Source organism: Vicia villosa, linkage group LG2 (genome assembly GCF_029867415.1).
Source record: "Vicia villosa cultivar HV-30 ecotype Madison, WI linkage group LG2, Vvil1.0, whole genome shotgun sequence".
Taxonomy (NCBI): Eukaryota; Viridiplantae; Streptophyta; class Magnoliopsida; order Fabales; family Fabaceae; genus Vicia; species Vicia villosa.
In genome coordinates, this window is record NC_081181.1 from 78,581,906 (window position 1) to 78,605,035 (window position 23,130).

Below are 23,130 nucleotides of genomic sequence, written 5' to 3' on the forward strand. Positions count from 1 at the left end.
AATTTTAAATTTCATATCCAGTGATAAAGGATTGATAATTTGACATGAATTAGTTCATGAAAACAAAAATATGATTTATAAGAGCTAAAACTTCATTTTCTTATGCCATATAAAACAAATATTACAATAATATATAGTGGTGAGGACCACCACCGTTTTGTAGATGTGCTTGTATTGAATTAGATCTACTTTAGTCTACTTTAGTGAGGCTAATTATATGGTAATATTCTGGTTGATACTGACAGTCTATTTATCTCATATGATAGCTTTAAATTGAAGTTTGAATATATAATCCATTATTTTAATGTAGTTTTTATAATTGACTTAATTATAATAATTGTGTAAATGCTGTAAATCCATAATAGAATTGGATGGTATTGGGTAAATTTGCAATACAAAAATTAATGACTGAAGTATGATTGTTAGTCATGTAGATTTTATATTATAATGTAGTTTTTTTTTGAGTTTCAATTAGGATTTCATGTCTGTCAAACACTTTTCATGGTTGGATGCTTAGACTATTATGATTGTTAGTCATGTACATATTATGAAATGTTGGATTTAGGTACGATTTGTGTTTATTTTAAATTTGATATCAAGTATATAGAAGATTCATATTGTAAATATAACATAGAGAATTACAAACTAGAACAATTTTCTTACTGACGTGAGTAGGAATCTCTCTTGTCAGTAACAAAATCCATTTTAAAACTAGTATATCTTGCATCTTGGATTTTGTTGAATTGAGTTGAAGTCAAGTTACAAATAATTTGCATCAAACTTGAATCAATTTTAATCAAATTTGATTCGGTTCGATGATTCATTCTCAACCCTGATGATTCGCGTTTAACATATTTGATTCAGTTCGAATCCTTTCCATCCTTGATGATTCATATCAAACTTGAATCAATCATAATCAAATTTGACTCGGTTCGACTCATTCCAACCCCGATGATTTGCGACTAACTCTAATTATGTTGTAACTAATATAATTAAAACTTTAATATTTTGTCTTGCTTACACTTTTTTTCATATATGGTAGTCTCCTCACAAACTCGATGGACAAGGAATGGACAAAGTTAAACCCCGCGAGTAAAGAGTATCAAAGTGGTCTTGATTTTTTTCTAGATTATGCATACACCAAAGGAAAACCCCGCGGGAAAGAGATTTCGTGTCCTTGTGCTAAATGTTACAATAGCAAATGGTTAACGAGGAATGAATTAAGAAATCATTTAACTGCATTTGGATTTCAAAAGGGATATGATATTTGGGTTCAACATGGGGAGAAGAAACCGAAACCTAGTGATCTTAATGATAATAATATGAATCATAAAGAGGATCAAATTGATGATATTGATGGAATATTGCATGAAAGATTTAGAGATGTTGTACAAGAAGAAAATGAAGTGAATGTAGGCCTCAACGAAGATGCAAAAAAGTTCTACAATCTAGTCGAAGAAGCCAAACAAGATTTGTATCCAGGTTGCAAAAACTTCTCTAAATTGTCGTTCACCATTCGTCTTTATTTATTGAAATGTCTTTACGGTTGGAGCAACGTATCATTCAATGATCTCTTAGAGTTGTTGAGAGAAGCTATGCCTTCATTGAACATCCCTGATACGTTCAACAAAACTAAAGGCATGATAAGGGACTTAGGGTTGGATTATAAAAAGATTGATGCTTGCCCTAATGATTGCATGCTATATTGGAAAGATCAAGAGAATGATACTTCTTGCCGTGTTTGTGGTGCTCCACGGTGGAATGAAGATGTAAAAGGAAATGATGAAGTTGAAAAAAATCATAAGTCTCATAAAGTTCCTTCAAAAGTTTTGAGACACTTTCCTTTGGTTCCTTCAAGATGAAAATCAAGGTTGAAAATGATAGAGCTTTGAAAAGAAACCCAACAAATCAAGAAATCAATAATATACAAACTAATGTTGGAAATATTCAAAAGCTGGACCATCGGAAGCAATCGAAAGTAGAAGTTTCCAAGAAAGTTGTTGAGTCAAGTAAATCTGTTGTTCAGAACAACAATAAGAAGCAGTTGGAAGTACAAGCCACTAAGAAAAGTGTCGAGCCAAGCAAAGTGTCTGTACAAAACAGTAATATTAGGAGGCAATTTGAAGTAGAAGTCTCTAATAAAGTTGTTGAGACGAGCAAAGTTCCTATTCAGAATATTAAGAGGAAATTGTTAGTAGAAGCCTCTAAGAAAATTGTTGAGCCGAGCAAAGTGCTTGTTAACAATAATACTAAGAAGAAATTGAAGTGTACGGTGGATCATCAAGTTAAAGGTTTAATTGAATCACGAGTCTCAAAGAACATTGACGAGCAAACCAAAGAGGTAAGACCGTGTCTGACTTCAAATCTAATCCTCTTATTTAATTTTCGAATTTCATTATTTTGATGATTAAAATAGTTTTTTCTTGATAAAAGATTAATGGTAATTAGTGAGATATATGCAAAGATGAGTGCATAATTTTAATCTATTTAGTGTTTGAGAAAATATGAAGTGGAAGAGTGGCATATACTTGTCAGATACATATGAAATTAAAGATTGTATTTGCTACTGTAGATGATGCTTGGTTACCTTTTGAAATGGTGCTTTACTTACCTTTTGAAAAACAGGACCGTGGTTACTTGTTTTCAAAATGCTGTAGTGATAATATTATATTGTATAACATAACAGTATAATACTTCTTGCATTGTATTATATAACAAAAAAGTAAGAAGCTGTGTAATGTTTCCCTAACCAAATTATGTTTATTTATGCAGGAAAATCAAATCCAAGGATCAACGGTAGATCAACAAGCCTTTGATAAGAAAAAAACTATGAGGAATAAGGAATAACATGGTGTAGAGGAATTTGACGATGAAGATATAGAAGAAAATGAAATGGAAGAATATATGGAGAATGGTAGCAACTATGATGGTGAGGAAGTTGGGGGAAAAATGTAAATAAAGAAGAAGGTAATACCTTAGGTGCTTCATCCTCAGGACTAGTACGAAAACGTGGAAAGACTTTATGTCGGAAAATTCATGCACGGGTGTTGCACCCCAAAATTTGCCCATTTATTTATTTCCCAATTGGCCTCACCTTACATTCATGTGCATACCTCATCTAGGACATACATCCATTACATTCATCCATATCACAATTACTGCTCAAGAAAATTGACAAAAAGAGGCTGAGGTTGAGGAAATTCTTGGTTAAGAAGAATCAGATCTGAGGTCTTATTGAAGAGGATCATTTCCATTGGTATACTCCTAAAATCAGGGCTTCATCATTTCCAAGTCAAAGCTTTAGTTAAAAGATACAAATCTCATATTCATCAGGGCTTTCAGATTAGGGTTTTTGACCAAATTCAACCCTGTTGACTTTCTGGTCAGGATTTAATCAGGAGATGTTTGTGGACGTGAGATATGGCTGTCTTGAAGAAATATCATTCACTGGAGTTTATTTGGTTGGAAGTTGATTGAGAATTGGTTCCGAAACGGATTAATCGGGAAATTCATCTGGAATCAGAGAAATTAGAACAGTTGACTTTTTGGTCAAAATCAGGGTCAATATTCAAATGTTGACTTTTGGTAGAAAAATCGGTCAAAGAAAAGTCAAAGAAATAAATAAAATCAAGAAAATGTCAAAACTGCCAAATTTGGAAAATTAGTTGAAATGGAAACTTGCCAAAAGAGGAAAGCCACAATACTTAGAAATTATTTTGAAATTTTGGAATGAATAAGCAGTCAACTTCAAGCCTTGATTACATGTGTCTAAAGAGATTATTTTGTAGAAAGTTCAACATCAATATTGTTCACCTCATGGAGATGAACAGTTTTGTAGTTGATATCTTCTTCATTTGAAGATTGAATCAAAAGTTATTGAGAATTAAAGTTGAACATTTTCATAGGAACACAAGTCAAATGGCAAGGCAGATTTCTGGGCACACGCAAGCAATAGATCAAACACATGGTGGGTCACATAGGAATCTAATTTAAGAGCATTACGAAAGGTCTATAAATTCAAACCTGGTTTCAACCTTTTCTTAGCCATGCCATCTACCCAACAAGACCAAGATCAAGGTAATTGGATGAGTATTGAGTCATCTATGAGGCTCCAAAGTACCATACTCACACTGATCAAGATTGAGCATCTGGCTGGGCAAAAATCCAGGGCATGCGTGAGCAATTTATCAAACACGTGGCAGGCAGAATTCAACGTTGAATTTAGGGAAGTATAAGCATCTCATGAACTCCACACCAAGGCAAAGATACTCTACTCCATGAGGTCTTCACAATGGGCTCAAGATCATCAACTTTGGATATATATTGGAGAAGATATCAAGGCTCAAAGGCACGTCTTTGCAAAGCTTCATGTTGAACAAGACACGGGCCAGTTTTCATGTCACGCGTACTGACCAAAGCGTAAGAGTATATCACCAAATTCCGAAGCGAATTTGAGGAAGCTATCAACGTCATTTGTTAACTTTTCCAACATCAATGTTGTTCTACTCCGCGCCCTCTTTACAATGAGCCCAAAAGTGAATCAAATAATGAACCATGGTCTGAGGTATTAGCATGTAAAGTGAGCATATTGGGAAATGTTTGACTACAAGGCATACATGAAAACTGGACAAGAAAATGATGCAGCATGGGTGATAAGATTCATCAGCATATTTCTTCATTAAGCCATGCACGGTTCAAAATTGCAAAAAGCGTGTATAAGAAGTACCACATGTGCTTATCCTTGTCCATTAAGTTTAGTGAAAAACTACTCTACATGCAACTCCACCATAACACTCATACATTCACATCATATAAACTCTCACCTCACTCTTTCAATGAGGACTTCATTTTTCATTTTCAGTTTTCAAACCGTAACTCTTCTCCCTTCCCTCATTTCTCTCATCATCTTCTCATAACCGTTTTCTAACCACCACCTTCACCTTCAACCACCACAACAAACTCTTCATCACCTTCAATCACCACCATTGTCAACCACCACAAATCTTCACTCTATCTACAATCATCACCACCATGCTATTTCCAAGCACCACTATCATTGCCTCAGGCTTCAAATCCGGGTATTCATCATCATTGCAAGCCACGTAATCATCATTATCATCTCTGAAATCCAAGACGCTTAAAGAGTAGAAGTTGGTTTCTCAAAGGTTCCGCTCAAGATCTTTCCAAGTAAGTGATTCTTTTCCTTCGCATTAGAAGCATTTATAGGACTGGTACTCCCATCATTAGGGATTTGGGTTAGGACAATTAGAACCACCATGTTTTCAAGTGTATGTTGCATCTTGTATGTGAATCTAGCTATGTGATTTTATGGTTTATACTTGGATTTCCATGGATTTAAAGCTTGTTCTTGAACTCAACACGAGTATCTGAGTGTTATGGTACCGTTGCTTGGCGTTTTTTGTAAGTTCTTGTTGGTTAGGGTTTTAAGAATGGGATCGGTTTGGATTTTAGAGGAGGAATTAGAGGAAACTGAGGTCATTTTCGTGATCTACACGAAATTTCGAGGGGAAAGGTGGTCCTGCTTTTCGTTTCTGAAGATCGACCGTTGCCGGCACCGCCATGGGAGGCGTTAACGCGTCGGAGAAGATGATGAACAGTACCGTCGGGTACTGTTCACGTGAGTTCTTAATACATGCCTTCATGTCTCATTCATGTAATTAGAGTAATAAGTGGCACAAGATTATTGGCTTCTAATTTCTTTTTTTCTTCACTTATCATGATTAGGAACGTGTGTGGTAATGTGATTGGCTGGATCATTCTTTTTGTCATTTTCTCACTTAATGCACTTGACCAATTAATGCAAAGTTTGTGGTAGGCATGTCACGTTTCAAAAAAAGAAGAAGATAAATCTACATGATGTAATAGATATCACATGAATAAAGTGGAATAAGGCATGCTTTTATTACAAATAAGAATAAAATAAAAATGTATTAAGTGGAAATTGGGCCATATCTTTGAGTTATTGTTTGGGCTTCGATTTTTGATTTCGCCACCCCTAGCTATGGGCCCGTGCGCCTTCAGTAAAGCTTAGTTCATATGAAAATGCTAGTGCACCCCCTGTAGGCTTTCTTGTTAGAAATTGTTTAATTTTGTTTTCTTCATAACTTTTGACTCATTGACCAGTTCTAACTCAAATAAAAAATAAATAAAAATATGTTTTAAACAGAATAATGTGTGTAGAAATTTTTGATATTTTTGTTAGATTTTTAGAACTTAGTTTGTTGTTTTTTAATAAATCATTTTCTTTAGTGTGTTCATTCTCCTTCTATGTTTGATATGTTTTGCAAATTAATTTTGTTTAATACCTTAGGATCAAAGTTTTATCACCAACTTTTGTGTGACATCAGTAGACTCATATACCATATTGTGTGAAAAAAAATAAAAGTCTAATTCTATGTTTTGGTTAGGTTTTCATTAGATTTTCTATACCCGATTTATGTACGTTCCCAAACGGATAACCATGTGAATTTGACCTATAATTTGCTTTACCTTTATGCAATTGACTTAGTTTCTTTTTGTACATATAAGTAGGGATGTTTAGAGGTCCTAATACCTGGAGTTGAATTTTTCAAGTCATGTTTTCTTATTTTACTTGAATCTTCCTTTCTTACTTGTAAATAACTCACCTTTGGTTAACGATTGCACCATAACTTTTCTGAATGACCTATAATTTTGTATGAAACTTTGTGACTTGATTCCATGATTGTTTAGACATCTATTAGAGGTCATTAGCTACTGACTTCTACCATGTAAATACATCTTTCTAACTTCACTCCTAATTTGAACTCTATTAACTAGTTTTGACCTAGTTTTGTATAGTTTTGTTAGAACTTTGCTTGTTTCAAGTTAATTGACTAACATAGATTGGTATAAGGTCTTGGACCTATAAATGAACTAATTGCTACTGACTTTAAGCTTTGTTCATGTTTTTATTTGCTTTTTGTTTTGATTAATGGATGTTTGTTCGCTAATTGTTAAGTGACGATTTATGTGATACTTTGGTAGCTCTTTGTGAATATTTTCGTGTGATGTCATGATGCTTTTGTGTTTGATTTAAGACACTTATTTCCTTGGTTTGCTACTGCCCTAGGGCTCTCTTCTCATCTTGTTGGAGTTGTAACTCCATTCTTTTGCCATGTTCCCTTAGACTCTTCCTTCTTTGTTAAGAGGAATTGAGATAGGTTAGGATAGTTATCCTTGACCTTAGGGCCATTAGACTTAGATTAGAATAACGTAGGCTAGAAAATAGGTTAGTCTCCCCTCTTTCATTCTTTTTCTTTTTCAACATTAAAACATTAATAAATAAAGAGGCGAATCACATTAAGAAAGTGATAGAGAAATGAGTGGGATTCATTCCCTAATCTGTTTCTCAATCACTTAGTGGCATAGAAATGAGTGGGATTCATTCCCTAATCTGTTTCTCGGTCACTACTTAATGGGAGAGAAATGAGTGGGATTCATTCCCTAATCTATTTCTCAAACATTAATTAATGGGAGAGAAGTGAGTGGGATTCATTCCCTAATCTGCTTCTCGATCATTACATAATGGGATAGAAGTGAGTGGGATTCATTCCCTAATCTGCTTCTCAATCATTATACATTTTATGTGATTCTAATCGCAAAGTCAATTCCCTTAAAAATTACTCAACCAAAAACACTTAAAACACTTAATAAAGGCTCGAATTAAAACAAAGTGACGAAGTGGTGCGAAACCTTGTATTGGGTTTTGTTCATCATGTAGTTACATAAAAAACACAAACCCAAGTTCACTCTTTTGCCTTGTTAGGCGCTTAAGAACAAGTTAAGTCCTTTCCAAAACTAGGCGTATAAGTCTCCAAAGGTCGAGCATCGTGGATTGTGACCTTAACCGCTGTTCAACTAAAAAACACAAAACAAATGGAAACTATGGAGCCGAACTACGGTCGCTCTGATTCCTTTTAAGGGATACGTAGGCATTGGGTCCCGGGGCCTAAGCGAGCACACTTGTAAATAATTCCTTCTTTTCCCCATATTTCTTTTGCATTCATTCGCATTTAGGTTTAGACATAGATATACACCCTTTAGATAGAAACAAACATAGGTGGATACCATCGAGTACGATGGGCGTGAGGGGTGCTAGCACCTTCCCCTTGCGTAACCGACTCCCGTGCCCTATTCTCTGGTCGAAAGACCTTGTTCTTATTATGAGTTAGGTTTCTGATATTCCTTTCCCTCGATGGGATAAATATATTAGTGGCGACTCTGGATTCCATTTTTCGCGGTAGCGACAGCTGGCGACTCTGCTGGGGACGTTGCTAGACCTGTGCTGGTCCGTTCTTAGCGAGTCGATCCTAGCCTTTGTTTGTTTGTTTATTGGGTGTTTCTTTGTTTGTTTGCTTATATGTTTACATGTTGTATATATGCTTGCACATCATGTTTATTTTCCGCTTGCATATCATGCATCTGGACTATATTATGGGTCCCCGTGGGGACCACATATTTTTCTGCTTTGTTTTGCAGGTTGGGTGGGATGTTATATGAGGTAAAAGGCCCAATACCCAGGCCAGAGTTGACACATAGGATACCTAGGATAGAGTGGATAGTCATGACGCCAACAGAACGTCAGGTTCTGTTGATTGCGATCATGAGACCCACGACCAGTCGAGACTCGAATGGGATACCGTTGTTGGCATGTATTTGCAACAATGATGGTGTTTCAGGAGAGTTGTTAACGCTGGAGACCTTTTGACCTACCTTGACCTAGATTCACCTGTGAGTGGGGTGGGATATACATGACAGGTACCGTTGGTGACTATTCTATTCTGTTGGTGACTATTGGTCTCCTGGTATTCGAAAGGGCGTCGGACCTTTGATCTTGTGACATCTGACCTACATCAGTTATTCAGAGAACTGTATAGCGGTTACTCAGATTTTATGGACCTTGATCCCATTGCTTTTGCATTGCATAACATCATTACTTTATCCACTTCATTTGTGGGGGATTCTAAAGTCTATTTTCAAATAAAAAGAGAAAAAAAATAGAAAAACAGAAAAGATGGAAAAGAAAAAAAAGGAGAAAAGATATTATATGAAAAGAAAAAGAGAATAAAAGAGAAACAAAAGTTGATGAAAAGACTTTAGGACCCCTTAGAAATGAAACATGCATTCATACTATCATGCATTTCATAGAAGCTTATGGGGGCCCTTTCTACTCAGATACTGACTCCAGCAACAAATTGACTTCTCACCGTTACGTGCTCGAAAGTTGGTATTGGAATGACTCCGTGAGGTTTCTGACTGAGATGAGAACAAAAATGGGGATTAACATGAATCAATGTATGGAGATTGTTCAGGTGTTTCTCTTAGACAAGAAGAGTTCATATAGGTTCTTCCGAGGCTTAATACAAATGTTAATCTCACCCAAGTCTTGTGAATCAGAATGTCTGAAATACTGTTAAGATTCCTATTCTTATTAAGGAGAATTTACATTATGAGAACAATTTGGGAATTGAAGTCTTCAAGTTTCCGAGTATTGAAAATAACAAAAAGATTCCACCTCTTGAAGACAAGGTTGAAAGCCATGGAAGATTGTGACTCCGTTGATATAGACATCGTTGGATTGTGCCTAGTGCTTGATGTCAATAGCTGCAAAGGTCATTTATTCTCTCTCTGGATAGTTTGGACATGCAAGCAAGAGTGGTATTCATCTCTTGTACATATGTGGAAATTTCTTGGGGCTCCCGATCGAGGGATAAGCAAGACGTATTCTTATCTTGAGCACTTGCATCATTTGCATTGCTCGAATCCCTAAAGCATTACAAATTCTTGTGCAACTTCGTCAGAATCTTTTTCCATGTGGTAATCAAGAGTGTTTTGCAGAGGCATTTCTCGTTCTCAAGCTGTCGCTTCATATCATATGTTATATCTTCCCGGAATGTTCATCTCAGTGGCCTTTGCTCGTCAACAGAGAATGAAATAATACGAGAAATGAATCGGTGTAATTTCAGTGCCTTGTGCTTAGTTATCTCCCTGATTGTTGGTATTTCAGTTGGTGTGTTGGGCCTTCCTCACCACGTATAGCTCTCTTGAGTTCAATGATAATGTAATTTTCTTTCATTCATGATGGTGATTACTGTTCTAGCATCTATATTTGGGGCTCCCGACCGAGGGATAAGCAAGACGTATTCTTATCTTGAGTATTGCATCATTTGCATTGCTCGAATCCCTAAAGTAAGGCATATTGCACCACTCTTGTACGCCTTTGTTGGAATTTTCTTTTGGGAAGTAATCTAAAATGTGTGGAAGGAACATATGATAATGCTAAGTGGCTACCATGCTGGGGCACCTAGCCATTTAACTAAAGGTGGTAGGACATTCAAAGGCAGAATTCAAGTCCTCGACGATTCCAGAGCAATCTCATTCAGTCCAAGAGTTTTATGCAAAAATTGAAGCCTCAATGGGGTACCAAAACTACATAAAGCATTCAAGAGCAATAAGTCCATACGGAGTCAAGTCTCCTCAATAATGGCATTCATTTAAGATCTTTATCGCATTCTCCTTGGTAACATTTCATTGTTTGTTTAAGCGTTGATTGCAGGTAAAAATTTGTTAATTTTCGAATGAAAACCATAATGCATTGTTTATGTTTGTCTTGAAGTAATCCATTCGTTTTCACTCAAAAAAATGTTTTTGGCATTACGATACCAACTTTACTTATCGCTTGCTTAGGCAACGAGCGGAGGGAGAATGATGATGATTATAAAAATGCAAAAATCCCTAACTGTGTGTTTTTGAATAAAACCCTACTGATGATGTACATGCATTGTTTCAAATCCCTAAACACCGGAGATATAAGGGAGATAGACCCTCGTTAACCCCTTTGAGCCTTGAAGGAGGAGTTTCTTGTTTTATCAGAAAAAACCTTTAATTTTAACCCTGGGGCAGGGTAGTGTTCCTTTAACTTGATCAAGTGTTCAAAACTCACAAATAATATGCATCTAAGGATACAATAATGGTTATCTTTCAAAAGGTTGAGGAAAGTAAGAACTGTGATGGTTATCCTTCACCTACCAAGAGGACAAAAGATGACGGTACCACAATGGTAATCCTTCATTAATCAAAGAATGAGGCAGTCGCAATCACTTCCAATGAATCAAAGACAATGCGAGGTCACACGACTTGTTCAAAAAAAAAATAAAAGAGAAAAAGAAAATGAAAAAAATGGAAAAAAGTGATGAAAGAAAAGAATATAGCAATAAAAATAAAAATGATGGTGAAAATAAAGAAAGAACAAAGTCGTGTGATAATGAATCAGAAGAATAAAAGGTGAGCGACTGCCATGTCCGAAAAAACCTCATTGATTCCTCAACCATCTTAAAATTCCTTGTGAGGGATGAGCACTCGTGTTGAGTTAATTGAACTTAGGAGTGGAGAACATCACGAAGGGGGTGGGCACCAAATAATTTTGAGCCTTAAAAATCCTTTGTTTATGAAAACCGTGAACCTGGCCAAGTTACAACCCTTAAAAGTCCTAATTGAAGTAGGGTTTATTTCGAAGACACACTCCGGAAAGATAGCGTTTAGCTGACTCCCAATGAAGCGTAACACATATCCATGTTGGTATTGTATGCCCGCTTTGCATTTCATTCATAAGAGGTGGCCACCTCATTGCATAAAAAGTTTGTTTTAAACTTCAAGACTAGCATAGGCTTTGCATTAGAATTATCATTCTTAGAATTAACATTCTTTTGCATACAAAAATTTGCTTAAACATCAAGGAAGTTTCCATGATGAGAATCCATGAAGAGCTTTATCATGTCAAAGTAAAAGGGACTTGAGAGCTCCGTAGAGTAAAAAGAAATCATTATCAAAGCAAGTTGTCTGAATACTCCATTAAGCATGTGCAGTTTGATGCCCTCGTTGATTGATCATTAAGGGATAAATTCCTTAGGACTCCGGTGAGCCTGATCAATTTGATACTTTCCTTGAGGGGTTACCCTGAGGGGAAAGGGTTGAATACTCCATTGAGCAAATCAGTTGATACCTTCTTTGATTGGCTACCCTGAGGGGAGAAGTCTGAATACTCTGTTGAGTAGATGCATTTTGATTAAGTATCCTTGAGGGGAAGATTTTGAAGACTCCATTGAATATGATAAAGTTGCTTCCATAGTTTGTTTGACTTCAAGGGAAGTAAACTTGAGGATTCTGATAAGATGTACATGATCAGGGGCAGTCACGACGAGGAATCTCTCTCGTGAATTCATCGTATCTGGGGCAATCAAATCGAGGTTTAACATCTCAAAATTCAATTAATCAGGGCTAATCAAGTCGAGGAATCTCTCTCTTGAGTTCAATCAATCTGAAGTAGCGACGTCGAGGAATCTCTCAAGCTCACTCAATTTGGGGCAATTATGTCGAGATTTGACAAATCTCTTCGAGGATCCATTGATCATGAGGAACTATTTCAAGCGCTTGAATATGCTGGGGCAGAATTATCTCAAGTAATTGTGGTGTAAGGATCCTTTCGAGGCAAATATCTTTGTAAATCAGATATCTTCATGAGTCAGGCGGCCTGGGGCATGACCTTTTTGGTTTGTATTGAAGAAACCATCATTCACTTGAAAAGTGCAGTTGGCCATCATAGAGTGGAGAAGTATCATAATGCTTTTCCCCAGTAAGTTACTCTCTCCCCGAGCATAGGAGTTTATTTCTCCTGAGAGTTGATTCCATTCCTCAAGCATAGGAGTTTATTTCTCCTGGAAAAGTCACTCCCCGAGCATAGGAGGTTATTTCTCCTGAGAATTCATTCTCTCCCCAAGTATAGGAGTTTATTTCTCCTCGAAGTTGTTCCACTCATCCCATAAAGAGTTCCTCATCAAGGTTTCTCATCCCTAACATGGTAAATTGAGGGAATCTCCTCAAGCTAAAAATTCTCCGAGCTATGGCACATGGTGAGAAGTCAGAAATTATTCTTCAAGTCAACAATCAGAAGTATATCCTGCAAGTTAAAAGTCCAATGTCTATTGGCACCCCACAGAGTTCTTAACACTAAGGGGATTCTCCCTGGTGTTTACCTCTCCCGAGGTCAGAGACGAAGTTCGATTGACAATTCAGTGGAATATTCTCTAAAGGGCCCCCGTTATCTCTGCATATAGTAATCATTGCATTCACATTGCATCTACAAAAAGTGCGTAGCATTTCCATGAATATGAAGCATTACGCCGTGGAAAAATTCAAACATGCATCAATGCATAAATCCAAGTTTGTATGTACTTCCAAGGCACAAAGTAACACATCCCCAATAAGAGTCTAGTCGTTACTGGTCTCCTTCAGTCAAGCCCAATGATTATTGGCATCTCTTTCCTTAAAGTCCCATGGTCATGGACATCCTTCAAATTCTGGTTGTTACCAGCGAAAGTCCTATGGTTATAGGCATCCTTTGGTCAGTTCTAGTTGTTACTAGTCTGTTCCTTTAAAGTCCTATTGTTACAGGCATCCTTTGGTTAGGTCTGATTGTTATTAGTCCTTTCTTTCAAAGTCTGGTTGTTACCAGCAAAGTCCTGTTGTTATAGGCATCCCTTGGTCAGCTCTAGTTGTCACTAGTCTGTTCCTTTAAAGTCCTGTTGTTACAGGCATCCTTCAAAGTCTGGTTGTTACCAGCAAAGTCCCATTGTTACGGGCATCTTTTGGTCAGTTCTAGTTGTTACTAGTCTGTTCCTTTAAAGTCCTGTTGTTACAGGCATCCTTTGGCTGAGTCTGATTGTTATTGGTCCTTTCCTTGAAAGTCTGGTTGTTACCAGCAAAAGTCCTATTGTTATAGGAATCTTTCGGTCAGTTCTAGTTGTTACTAGTCTGTTCCTTTAAAGTCCTGTTGTTACAGGCATCATTTGGCTGGGTCTGATCGTTATTGGTCCTTTCCTTGAAAGTCTGGTTGTTACCAGCAAAAGTCCTATTGTTATAGGAATCTTTCGGTCAGTTCTAGTTGTTACTAGTCTGTTCCTTTAAAGTCCTGTTGTTACAGGCATCCTTTGGCTGGGTCTGATCGTTATTGGTCCTTTCCTTGAAAGACTGGTTGTTACCAGCAAAAGTCCCGTTGTTACGGGCATCTTTTGGGCAGTTCTAGTTGTTACTAGTCTGTTCCCTTAAAGTCCCGTTGTTACAGGCATCCTTTGGATGGGTCTGATTGGTATTGGTCCTTTCCTTCAAAGTCCGGTTGTTATCGGCAAATGTCCAGTAGTTGACTGGCGCTTCTTGTTTATATCAGGCATTTAATAGTATCCCCTGTTTGGAATCAGTAGTAAATGGTGTTCCTTCTCTAAATCAAAATTGCAAAATACCACCTCAGAGTTGTTACTCCTGAGCGCAAATTTTTGGGTTCTTTGGTATTCAATCCACTTACACCTCAAATGTCCAGAACTTGTGTCGTTCGTGCATTCGGGTTTAAGAAGATTGAATAGGGGCAGCTGTTGCACCCCAAAATTTGCCCATTTATTTATTTCCCAATTGGCCTCACCTTACATTCATGTGCATACCTCATCTAGGACATACATCCATTACATTCATCCATATCACAATTACTGCTCAAGAAAATTGACAAAAAGAGGCTGAGGTTGAGGAAATTCTTGGTTAAGAAGAATCAGATCTGAGGTCTTATTGAAGAGGATCATTTCCATTGGTATACTCCTAAAATCAGGGCTTCATCATTTCCAAGTCAAAGCTTTAGTTAAAAGATACAAATCTCATATTCATCAGGGCTTTCAGATTAGGGTTTTTGACCAAATTCAACCATGTTGACTTTCTGGTCAGGATTTAATCAGGAGATGTTTGTGGACGTGAGATAAGGCTGTCTTGAAGAAATATCATTCACTGGAGTTTATTTGGTTGGAAGTTGATTGAGAATTGGTTCCGAAACGGATTAATCGGGAAATTCATCTGGAATCAGAGAAATTAGAACAGTTGACTTTTTGGTCAAAATCAGGGTCAATATTCAAATGTTGACTTTTGGTAGAAAAATCGGTCAAAGAAAAGTCAAAGAAATAAATAAAATCAAGAAAATGTCAAAACTGCCAAATTTGGAAAATTAGTTGAAATGGAAACTTGCCAAAAGAGGAAAGCCACAATACTTAGAAATTATTTTGAAATTTTGGAATGAATAAGCAGTCAACTTCAAGCCTTGATTACATGTGTCTAAAGAGATTATTTTGTAGAAAGTTCAACATCAATATTGTTCACCTCATGGAGATGAACAGTTTTGTAGTTGATATCTTCTTCATTTGAAGATTGAATCAAAAGTTATTGAGAATTAAAGTTGAACATTTTCATAGGAACACAAGTCAAATGGCAAGGCAGATTTCTGGGCACACGCAAGCAATAGATCAAACACATGGTGGGTCACATAGGAATCTAATTTAAGAGCATTACGAAAGGTCTATAAATTCAAACCTGGTTTCAACCTTTTCTTAGCCATGCCATCTACCCAACAAGACCAAGATCAAGGTAATTGGATGAGTATTGAGTCATCTATGAGGCTCCAAAGTACCATACTCACACTGATCAAGATTGAGCATCTGGCTGGGCAAAAATCCAGGGCATGCGTGAGCAATTTATCAAACACGTGGCAGGCAGAATTCAACGTTGAATTTAGGGAAGTATAAGCATCTCATGAACTCCACACCAAGGCAAAGATACTCTACTCCATGAGGTCTTCACAATGGGCTCAAGATCATCAACTTTGGATATATATTGGAGAAGATATCAAGGCTCAAAGGCACGTCTTTGCAAAGCTTCATGTTGAACAAGACACGGGCCAGTTTTCATGTCACGCGTACTGACCAAAGCGTAAGAGTATATCACCAAATTCCGAAGCGAATTTGAGGAAGCTATCAACGTCATTTGTTAACTTTTCCAACATCAATGTTGTTCTACTCCGCGCCCTCTTTACAATGAGCCCAAAAGTGAATCAAATAATGAACCATGGTCTGAGGTATTAGCATGTAAAGTGAGCATATTGGGAAATGTTTGACTACAAGGCATACATGAAAACTGGACAAGAAAATGATGCAGCATGGGTGATAAGATTCATCAGCATATTTCTTCATTAAGCCATGCACGGTTCTGAATTGCAAAAAGCGTGTATAAGAAGTACCACATGTGCTTATCCTTGTCCATTAAGTTTAGTGAAAAACTACTCTACATGCAACTCCACCATAACACTCATACATTCACATCATATAAACTCTCACCTCACTCTTTCAATGAGGACTTCATTTTTCATTTTCAGTTTTCAAACCGTAACTCTTCTCCCTTCCCTCATTTCTCTCATCATCTTCTCATAACCGTTTTCTAACCACCACCTTCACCTTCAACCACCACAACAAACTCTTCATCACCTTCAATCACCACCATTGTCAACCACCACAAATCTTCACTCTATCTACAATCATCACCACCATGCTATTTCCAAGCACCACTATCATTGCCTCACGCTTCAAATCCGGGTAATCATCATCATTGCAAGCCACGTAATCATCATTATCATCTCTGAAATCCAAGACGCTTAAAGAGTAGAAGTTGGTTTCTCAAAGGTTCCGCTCAAGATCTTTCCAAGTAAGTGATTCTTTTCCTTCGCATTAGAAGCATTTATAGGACTGGTACTCCCATCATCAGGGATTTGGGTTAGGACAATTAGAACCACCATGTTTTCAAGTGTATGTTGCATCTTGTATGTGAATCTAGCTATGTGATTTTATGGTTTATACTTGGATTTCCATGGATTTAAAGCTTGTTCTTGAACTCAACACGAGTATCTGAGTGTTATGGTACCGTTGCTTGGCATTTTTTGTAAGTTCTTGTTGGTTAGGGTTTTAAGAATGGGATCGGTTTGGATTTTAGAGGAGGAATTAGAGGAAACTGAGGTCATTTTCGTGATCTACACGAAATTTCGAGGGGAAAGGTGGTCCTGCTTTTCGTTTCTGAAGATCGACCGTTGCCGGCACCGCCATGGGAGGCGTTAACGCGTCGGAGAAGATGATGAACAGTACCGTCGGGTACTGTTCACGTGAGTTCTTAATACATGCCTTCATGTCTCATTCATGTAATTAGAGTAATAAGTGGCACAAGATTATTGGCTTCTAATTTCTTTTTTTCTTCACTTATCATGATTAGGAACGTGTGTGGTAATGTGATTGGCTGGATCATTCTTTTTGTCATTTTCTCACTTAATGCACTTGACCAATTAATGCAAAGTTTGTGGTAGGCATGTCACGTTTCAAAAAAAGAAGAAGATAAATCTACATGATGTAATAGATATCACATGAATAAAATGGAATAAGGCATGCTTTTATTACAAATAAGAATAAAATAAAAATGTATTAAGTGGAAATTGGGCCATATCTTTGAGTTATTGTTTGGGCTTCAATTTTTGATTTCGCCACCCCCTAGCTATGGGCCCGTGCGCCTTCAGTAAAGCTTAGTTCATATGAAAATGCTAGTGCACCCCCTGTAGGCTTTCTTGTTAGAAATTGTTTCATTTTGTTTTCTTCATAACTTTTTACTCATTGACCAGTTCTAACTCAAATAAAAAATAAATAAAAATATGTTTTAAACAGAATAATGTGTGTAGAAATTTTTTATATTTTTGTTAGATTTTTAGAACTTAGTTTGTTGTTTTTTAATAAATCATTTTCTTTAGTGTGTTCATTCTCCTTCTATGTTTGATATGTTTTGCAAATTAATTTTGTTTAATACCTTAGGATCAAAGTTTTATCACCAACTTTTGTGTGACATCAGTAGACTCATATACCATATTGTGTGAAAAAAAATAAAAGTCTAATTCTATGTTTTGGTTAGGTTTTCATTAGATTTTCTATACCCGATTTATGTACGTTCCCAAACGGATAACCATGTGAATTTGACCTATAATTTGCTTTACCTTTATGCAATTGACTTAGTTTCTTTTTGTACATATAAGTAGGGATGTTTAGAGGTCCTAAGACCTGGAGTTGAATTTTTCAAGTCATGTTTTCTTATTTTACTTGAATCTTCCTTTCTTACTTGTAAATAACTCACCTTTGGTTAACGATTGCACCATAACTTTTCTGAATGACCTATAATTTTGTATGAAACTTTGTGACTTGATTCCATGATTGTTTAGACATCTATTAGAGGTCATTAGCTACTGACTTCTACCATGTAAATACATCTTTCTAACTTCACTCCTAATTTGAACTCTATTAACTAGTTTTGACCTAGTTTTGTATAGTTTTGTTAGAACTTTGCTTGTTTCAAGTTAATTGACTAACATAGATTGGTATAAGGTCTTGGACCTATAAATGAACTAATTGCTACTGACTTTAAGCTTTGTTCATGTTTTTATTTGCTTTTTGTTTTGATTAATGGATGTTTGTTCGCTAATTGTTAAGTGACGATTTATGTGATACTTTGGTAGCTCTTTGTGAATATTTTCGTGTGATGTCATGATGCTTTTGTGTTTGATTTAAGACACTTATTTCCTTGGTTTGCTACTGCCCTAGGGCTCTCTTCTCATCTTGTTGGAGTTGTAACTCCATTCTTTTGCCATGTTCCCTTAGACTCTTCCTTCTTTGTTAAGAGGAATTGAGATAGGTTAGGATAGTTATCCTTGACCTTAGGGCCATTAGACTTAGATTAGAATAACGTAGGCTAGAAAATAGGTTAGTCTCCCCTCTTTCATTCTTTTTCTTTTTCAACATTAAAACATTAATAAATAAAGAGGCGAATCACATTAAGAAAGTGATAGAGAAATGAGTGGGATTCATTCCCTAATCTGTTTCTCAATCACTTAGTGGCATAGAAATGAGTGGGATTCATTCCCTAATCTGTTTCTCGGTCACTACTTAATGGGAGAGAAATGAGTGGGATTCATTCCCTAATCTGTTTCTCAAACATTAATTAATGGGAGAGAAGTGAGTGGGATTCATTTCCTAATCTGCTTCTCGATCATTACATAATGGGATAGAAGTGAGTGGGATTCATTCCCTAATCTGCTTCTCAATCATTATACATTTTATGTGATTCTAATCGCAAAGTCAATTCCCTTAAAAATTACTCAACCAAAAACACTTAAAACACTTAATAAAGGCTCGAATTAAAACAAAGTGACGAAGTGGTGCGAAACCTTGTATTGGGTTTTGTTCATCATGTAGTTACATAAAAAACACAAACCTAAGTTCACTCTTTTGCCTTGTTAGGCGCTTAAGAACAAGTTAAGTCCTTTCCAAAACTAGGCGTATAAGTCTCCAAAGGTCGAGCATCGTGGATTGTGACCTTAACCGCTGTTCAACTAAAAAACACAAAACAAATGGAAACTATGGAGCCGAACTACGGTCGCTCTGAATCCTTTTAAGGGATACGTAGGCATTGGGTCGCGGGGCCTAAGCGAGCACACTTGTAAATAATTCCTTCTTTTCCCCATATTTCTTTTGCATTCATTCGCATTTAGGTTTAGACATAGATATACACCCTTTAGATAGAAACAAACATAGGTGGATACCATCGAGTACGATGGGCGTGAGGGGTGCTAGCACCTTCCTCTTGCGTAACCGACTCCCGTGCCCTATTCTCTGGTCGAAAGACCTTGTTCTTATTCTGAGTTAGGTTTCTGATATTCCTTTCCCTCGATGGGATAAATATATTAGTGGCGACTCTGGATTCCATTTTTCGCGGTAGCGACAACGGGAATTCAAAGATAGACAAGAGATTACCTTGAATGAAGTAGGAATACCAATTGGGCCAGATGAAAAGACAGTGTCTGAACTTAGTAGTTTTTTGGGGACAATAGGAAGAAATTCAAATTTATGTCCTCTCACTTTCATTAATTGGATTGCTTTGGTTAAGTATTGGGAGGAACACGAGATAGATCCCGTGTGGGAGTATGTCAATGTAATTACTTTTTTTATTTGATTGTGTGTGTTTGTTAGCATGCTTTAATGTATACATCTTTCTAAATATATTTTTTGCAAGAAAAATACAATGTCCCAAAGGAAGGAAGGAAGGCTGTATTTTCTATTGTAAATGATGCTTGGAGACGATACAAATGCTCTCTTAAAAAGAATCATTTTAGTAAGAACAAAAACTTACGCGAGCAGCTAAAAAATCGTCCACAAGAGGTACCGGAAGAAGACTTTAGAAAGCTATTGGAGTATTGGAGAGATGGAAAAAATCAAGTAAGTTATATTCATATTCATGTTTTACATGCTGAATTATGTGTTGAATTAAAGTCACTTTTCAAATACATACTATGCTGAATGTAAAAAGTAACATTTCTTGTGGGCTTTATGACTAACATCAAACTATTATGTAGGAATTTAGTCAACAAAATGCTAAAAATGTAGCTCAACTGAAATGGAGACATCGAATGGGAAATAAAGGCTTTGCTGTTATAAGAGAAAAAATGGTATTCTTTTTAAAATTATTCTAAGTGAATATTAAATTGTGTTACTTTACTAATAGTCTCATACTCTTTGTTTTACTTGGTTTAGCGTGAAAGTAATGAAGATAAAGAACCTCCGACTCAAGCTGAAATGTTCATTGCTACTCGACAAAGTAGGAAAGGAAAGGAGTTGGATCAAGAAACTAATACTGCAATTGTAAGTATTATTGCGAGTTGTTGTCGATCTTGTTTGTTTAAAAGTTAGGACAGATAAAAAAGATGTGTGCTTTGGCAGAATATATCAACATTAGTCAATGTACCCAAAGTTCAAAGGCAGAATATTATTTGAAAAGTATCATCCATCTAGTGAATGTCCAATAATTGTAGTTTAGTTTTTATTCTGGCTGTGTTATTTTGATTGTTCTCTCTTGTATTTTGTTATGTTCTTTGACTTTTATTTACTTCTACTATATTGTGTACATTGAGTACGGGGTTGATTTTGTATTCTGTTCTTTTCCTTTTATTTACTACTACTTTGTTATGTATTTTATGCTAGATAAAGCTTCAAGACTTGATTGAAAATCAAGGTAAATCTTCTTCAGAAGCTTTTGAAAGTGTATTAGGCAAACAAAAACCTGGAAGAGTGCGTTGCCACGGAAGAACCACAACACCGACTCTCTTGAAAAGAAATGAAGAAATTGCAAAACTTAAAAGAGATCATGTTGCTGAGGTTAGACATGTGATACAAGAGATGGAGGAGAGACGTCGTCAAGATAAGGAGGAAACAGAAAGAAGAATGCAACTTCTCCTTAAGACCATTCTGAATCAAAACACCTCAAATTTGGATATAGAGGCTCTGGCAACTTTGATATCAGCTCCTGCAACTGATGCTAATAGTGCCTTACGTTCTTCTGCATCAACACATGCTCCAACTAATGATCAAGTAAAATTGAATTATTTTATTCTTTACATTCTAATTTTAGGGCCTTCAAATAATAATCTTATTTAAATTAAATTACTTTTATTTTGCAGAACATGAATGATGATATCAATGGAGATTTTCAGTCATTCGGAGATGAAGAAACATAGATTTAGAGATGTAGATGTTTAACTTTTTCTAGTGATTCAGGATGTTATTTTGATAAAGATGATGCTTAACATTATAGAGTTTAAGTTTACTTTTAGAGATTCAAGATATTATTTTGGTTATGGATGATGATTGGCATTCAAATATGTACATTAAAGATGTCATTTTGGTTGTGAACATGATTGACATTGGGATATATAATGAATGAATGATGTTATTTTGTTATTTAATTTTTTAAATATTTAATATCATATTAAAATTTGCATCTGAGTATTCTTATATATAATAAGTGAATGATGGTTGATATTATTTATCAGGTTTATAAAACAAACCGATTTTATATTTAAAAAAAAATATTCAGCTTTTGCAACGGTTAGAAAGTGTTTTTGTAGTTGCTGTTGTAATTGAAGAAGAAATTGATATTAGAGTCTATTAGAACGGCTGATCATGGACTACAGTAAAAAACCATTTCTATAGAAAGTAAAACAGCCGTTCTCTAAACTAAACCAATTGCAACTGTTATAATTTTCGAACGCGGTGCAGCCGTTGTTGTTTGGCAACGTTCTCTAAAGAATATTAAACAACGTAAGACGTTGCTGTTGGATAAACAACCGTTGCAAAAGGATAAGGGAACGCCTCAGATTGGCACGGTCCAAAAACCGTTCTGATAACGGATTTTTTGGATTTTGCAACGGTTTTCGGCCGTTGCCGTATAGTAAAAATGTTGTAGTGCTTGGATACTTTGGCTGTTAAAAAAAACCATATTTAAAGCCGAGGTGAAAATTTTAATCAATTATTGTAAGCCATATGCATAAACATTTTTTCTTGGACTTGTTTCATGGGAATAAAAAGAAACTCAATGTATTTAAATTTTCATGATTGATATACACATCTATTGGGAAAAAATATTATTATTAATTATTATATTTTCTAAATTATTAATAAATTAATTATAATATCAGAATGAGATTATGATTTAAGGTATGTTAGTAAATTCATCTTTCAAAATACAATACTAAAATGGCACTAGGAAATATAATAGTATATATTACATATGTTCTTTGACCAATACATTTAATTTAATCGAAATTTTTGTTTCTTATGCCATTTTTGAAAATATATTTATAAATATATACAAGACTCATTTAATAGTATTTATTGAAAAATCCAGTCAACACTTTATTTTTCGCATTTTTCTCTTATATATATCATCTAAGGGTGAATTATTTTACTCACTTAATTTGTTTTTTTTTTTTTTCATTATTTCGTTCAAAAACTGTGGTCTTCATATTACACTCTAAGTGATGACCAAGGTTAAGTAAATACTATGAAACAAATCAAATTATTTCTTTCTGCTAGTTTCTTTTCCTTTTAATTATCTATATGAAACTTTCTTGTTTTCAATTTTTGAATAAGCTATTTATTTTATTAAAGTGTGAAAATTGTTTACTCATTTTTATTGTTTTTAATTTTCTTTGCTAAACTTTTTTAATTTTCTAATCTTAAGTAAAACCTATATTTTGTTTGGAAATGTGACAAGAAGTTACGTATTACAACAGTGTTTAAATCGTTCTCCTCATAATGTTATTTTTAATTTTTTGATATTTTTACTCAATGTTTGATTAATATTTTATTA

The 23,130-nt window shown here is 35.6% G+C and overlaps 2 protein-coding genes across 2 annotated transcripts; both read left to right on the top strand.

The window, feature by feature from the left end:
- The first annotated feature begins 1,058 nt into the window (after nt 1–1,058).
- On the top strand, nt 1,059–1,862 carry LOC131649418 (uncharacterized). The gene has a single exon (XM_058919177.1). The coding sequence runs from the start codon at nt 1,059–1,061 to the stop codon at nt 1,860–1,862; it is 804 nt and encodes a 267-aa protein (XP_058775160.1).
- LOC131649419 (uncharacterized) lies at nt 1,859–21,496 on the top strand. The gene is made up of 5 exons (XM_058919178.1): nt 1,859–2,341; nt 20,339–20,431; nt 20,517–20,624; nt 20,964–21,350; nt 21,440–21,496. The coding sequence occupies exons 1-5, from the start codon at nt 1,859–1,861 to the stop codon at nt 21,494–21,496; spliced, it is 1,128 nt and encodes a 375-aa protein (XP_058775161.1).
- The last annotated feature ends 1,634 nt before the right edge of the window (nt 21,497–23,130 follow it).

Bases quoted from the DNA above. Each gene is read 5' to 3' on its own strand.
- LOC131649418 (XM_058919177.1), top strand. From the start codon at position 1,059: ATGGACAAGGAATGGACAAAGTTAAACCCCGCGAGTAAAGAGTATCAA.
- LOC131649419 (XM_058919178.1), top strand. From the start codon at position 1,859: ATGAAAATCAAGGTTGAAAATGATAGAGCTTTGAAAAGAAACCCAACA. The intron at 2,342-20,338 runs GTAAGACCGTGT...ACTATTATGTAG, and splicing joins TTGACGAGCAAACCAAAGAG to GAATTTAGTCAACAAAATGC. The intron at 21,351-21,439 runs GTAAAATTGAAT...TTTATTTTGCAG, and splicing joins ATGCTCCAACTAATGATCAA to AACATGAATGATGATATCAA.